This window comes from Dioscorea cayenensis, chromosome 6, assembly GCF_009730915.1.
Source record: "Dioscorea cayenensis subsp. rotundata cultivar TDr96_F1 chromosome 6, TDr96_F1_v2_PseudoChromosome.rev07_lg8_w22 25.fasta, whole genome shotgun sequence".
Classification (NCBI taxonomy): domain Eukaryota; kingdom Viridiplantae; phylum Streptophyta; class Magnoliopsida; order Dioscoreales; family Dioscoreaceae; genus Dioscorea; species Dioscorea cayenensis.
In genome coordinates this window covers 10,743,701-10,747,095 of record NC_052476.1, presented here as the reverse complement: position 1 = coordinate 10,747,095, position 3,395 = coordinate 10,743,701, and the positions used below count along the sequence as shown (strand labels likewise).

Sequence of the window (3,395 nt, the reverse complement as noted above, 5' to 3'; positions counted from 1 at the left end):
TGATGGTTACATGTTTTCAAAGGTAAAATGTTTTAACATTTAGCAGAGTGGTACGGCAGGATCTTTTCACCCAGTTGTTAAATAAGCCCGTTGACCAGCTTGCAGGAGTTAACCGTATATACATTAAAAGGAGGGGTATTGTGAGGATATGAAATGGTGGAGGGGTTTTTTATTCAAGCCACATAGATCGAGGGTTCTCTAGGACAATTTCTCTTATATTTTCATTTTTATGATATAACTATTTAAAATTTCATATAATTATGATTATTTATATTTATGGTCCTTAAAAAATGGGTTAATTTTTCAAATTAATTTTAAATAATATCTTTTGAACCAAAAGACTTTTTTGCTCAGCAGTACTCAGGTCTCCTCACTTAGTGAGACGCAAGCTCGACTCTTCACTCTTGCAAAGGATGAGCAAGTGTTGGTTGAACATGCTCTTCGTAATAGAGCCAAAGATCCTCAAGATTAGTGAAAAGTGTCTAAATGTATTTATTTTCTTATATGTACTTTATATACTTAGCATGTTTTTTTGTTAGGATTGACGCTCGTTTTATGTTTAATCGCGTGTCATTTGCTTTGTAGGGCATAAAGAAATCATGGAGAACACGAGGATACGATTAGGGTGAAAAACATGAGAAAACTCATAAGTGTAGTACTGTAGCATATTTACTGTAGCTGGTTCATTGTAGTAATTTCATTGTAGCAGTTACTGTATCACCTGTAGATTTTTTGAGATAGAAACTTTGGTCTAAGTCATCTGGCCTCCATACGGGTCGTTATCAGACCTGTATGCCCCCTGTATAGACCCCGGTAGATAGTGGTAATTCATCATTTTAGCTTCGTACTATCTTCATACGGCCTTTGTACAACCCTTATGGCTCGGGGGGGTATAAAAGGAGTCTTTTAGGGTTGAAGGCAAAGTTCTTGGCCACCGAAAGGAAGGAAGAAAGGCCACTTGGATGTCGGTGAACCTTGGCGGGTTCATCATGTATTTTGGATGATTATTACTCAATTTTATTGCTTGGGTTTGGTTTGTGATTTAATCCATTGTGCTTTCATGCTAGAATTACATATGGAGAGATCCGTAATTCTTTTATGAGTTGTATGCATCGATGTGACCTACTTACATGTATTAGATCTTAAATGGATTAAAAGGGGTTGCTTATGCCGACACACCGAGAGATTGGGTGTTGGTAGCCCTCTGATTCTTAAGACAGACCTAGAAGGTGTTTACTTTTATTTGGGATTTCCTTGTTCTTATTGCAATCGTAGGAGAGTTGATCCAAAAGAGATTCCGATCAACACTCGTATGGGTAGGGTTCAACCACTAAGATATTGGGGTAGATCTAATTTAAAAATCCCTCTGTCCAAACTACCTTTGTATCTTTTGTTATTCATCCTTGCATCAAGATGGCCCCCTAAGGGGATCTACATCCACGGCCCTTTGCATATCATTATTGTGTTTGTAGCCTCTTGCTTGATCCTTCATTTTGTAGCGGCCTTTTATTTGATTTCCCATAGTTAGTTCAATAGAAACCCATCAATTAAGAATTAGGTTAGAAAGTAGGTGGCGAAGGAGTAATAATAAATTCTTAACTCTCAAGGAATACGATCATTGTGAGTTTTACACAAGGTATTACTTGGCGATCCCTTTATATTTGCAGGACAAGCACACTAATGAGCACGTGGTGGTTGGCCGTGATAGCGGGTTGTCCACCTTGCCAAAAAGTAGAACTCTAGCATTTTTTTTTTTCTTTCTATTTCTATCTATTTTATTGACTCATCAATAAAATGGTATTTTTATAATAACCTTTTAAACGAATAAATTTTAAAACTGTTATGTCTGAATAAGTAAAAATGTTTTTATTTTTTAAACAAATAAAAGCATAAACAAATTGTTTAAAGAAAAAGTGCAAGAATCTTGCCAATTTATTGAAAATAAATGGGTCTTTTAAATAAAATTAAAATCTAACAAGTTTATAAAACAAAAGTTTTTTTAAAAATAGATTAAAAAATCCTAAAATCTTCTAAACAATTTTGTTTATTGTTTTTTGGGTGCCCACGTACACAGTATATTTGATAAAATGACTACATCATCATAATAATAATTTTTAAAAACAAATTGATTTTTTTTAGAAAAAAATTATAGACTGCTTAATCTTTTTTATAAATAAATTTTTTTAAATGGACTTTAAAAATTAGATGTTTTAATGTTCTTTTGGTACCCATGATTGAAATATTTGACAAAATAGCTTCAAACTCATTTTTAGGAATACATTAACCCTAGGCCATTATTTTAAATATAAAAAAATTATTGCTGAATTTCCAAAATAAAAAAAAAGAAAAGAAAAGAAAGCATACAAGTCTCTCAATTCTTATGCCCCTACTTTATTTAAAATGCAACTGGATAACAGATACACAAAAACAAAGAACACAGATATTAGGTGGACCATTAAACAAGCATTTCATAGTCACCATCCATCCATACGTTCACATGCAGCATTTTATTCAGGAAACTCTCTAATTATCTGATACCCAGCGCCTCCTTTATCTCCATCCATAATCATATGTTTGGAGGAACAGTATAACCTACATCCAAATCAATTCCTTAAGAAAACAAAACAATAAAAACTTATACCAAAAACTATATTATGCTTATAATATTTTATTATACACATATATACTTACTTCCACACTTGGTGCCAGGAGGGAGAGCTCTGCCACACTTCTCAGCAACATATGTGACCTTCTCCATGCTGATGATCTTTTCAACTTCTGGAGTGATGTGAGCACAAACACATGGCACATCTGCTTTCTGAATTGCATCACAACACCCACTTGATGGATCTGTTTTTGGGCCTGGAATCCCCACATACTTCTGACACTCGGTTATCAGAATACCGAAGGTCCCTCCACAGTCATCATTATCTCCCATCATCCGCCAATTGCCGGAGACCTCTCCGGCCATCACCACCACCATGATCATGAAGACAACATAGCCAAGACCTTGCAGCACTCTTGCCATCTCTTTTACTCTTCTTTCTTCTTCTTTTATCTTTTTGCAAGTGATGAAGAGCTTATATAGGAAAGATGGTGATGTGGATATGGTCAAAGTAACGCATGTTTCGCATGGATAAAAACAAATGGAGTTAATGATTATGATTCTTTCTCTTCAGATATAGAAGGGAGTTTTATTTTGAGGATATGCCTGTTCCATTTTTGCTTTTTATTTTTTAATTGTTTTTTTTTTTTTTTATTTAGGTGTAAAGGGCTAGCCCAGTAATAACTATCGTGTTTAGTGGTTAGCAAAAAAATCTTGATCCGATGATCTGATGATCTGATATGGTATCTGATTTTTTATCTGAATTTTGAGAGTACCCGATCAGAAAAGA

General features: G+C 34.3%; 1 protein-coding gene across 1 annotated transcript; it reads right to left on the bottom strand.

The window, feature by feature from the left end:
• Positions 1-2,374: 2,374 nt before the first annotated feature.
• On the bottom strand, positions 2,375-3,038 carry LOC120262793. The gene is made up of 2 exons (XM_039270680.1): positions 2,692-3,038; positions 2,375-2,592 (listed from the first exon to the last, which is right to left on the bottom strand). Exons 1-2 carry the CDS (start codon positions 3,026-3,028, stop codon positions 2,567-2,569), a joined length of 363 nt encoding a protein of 120 aa, XP_039126614.1. The 5' UTR covers positions 3,029-3,038; the 3' UTR covers positions 2,375-2,566.
• Positions 3,039-3,395: the final 357 nt, after the last annotated feature.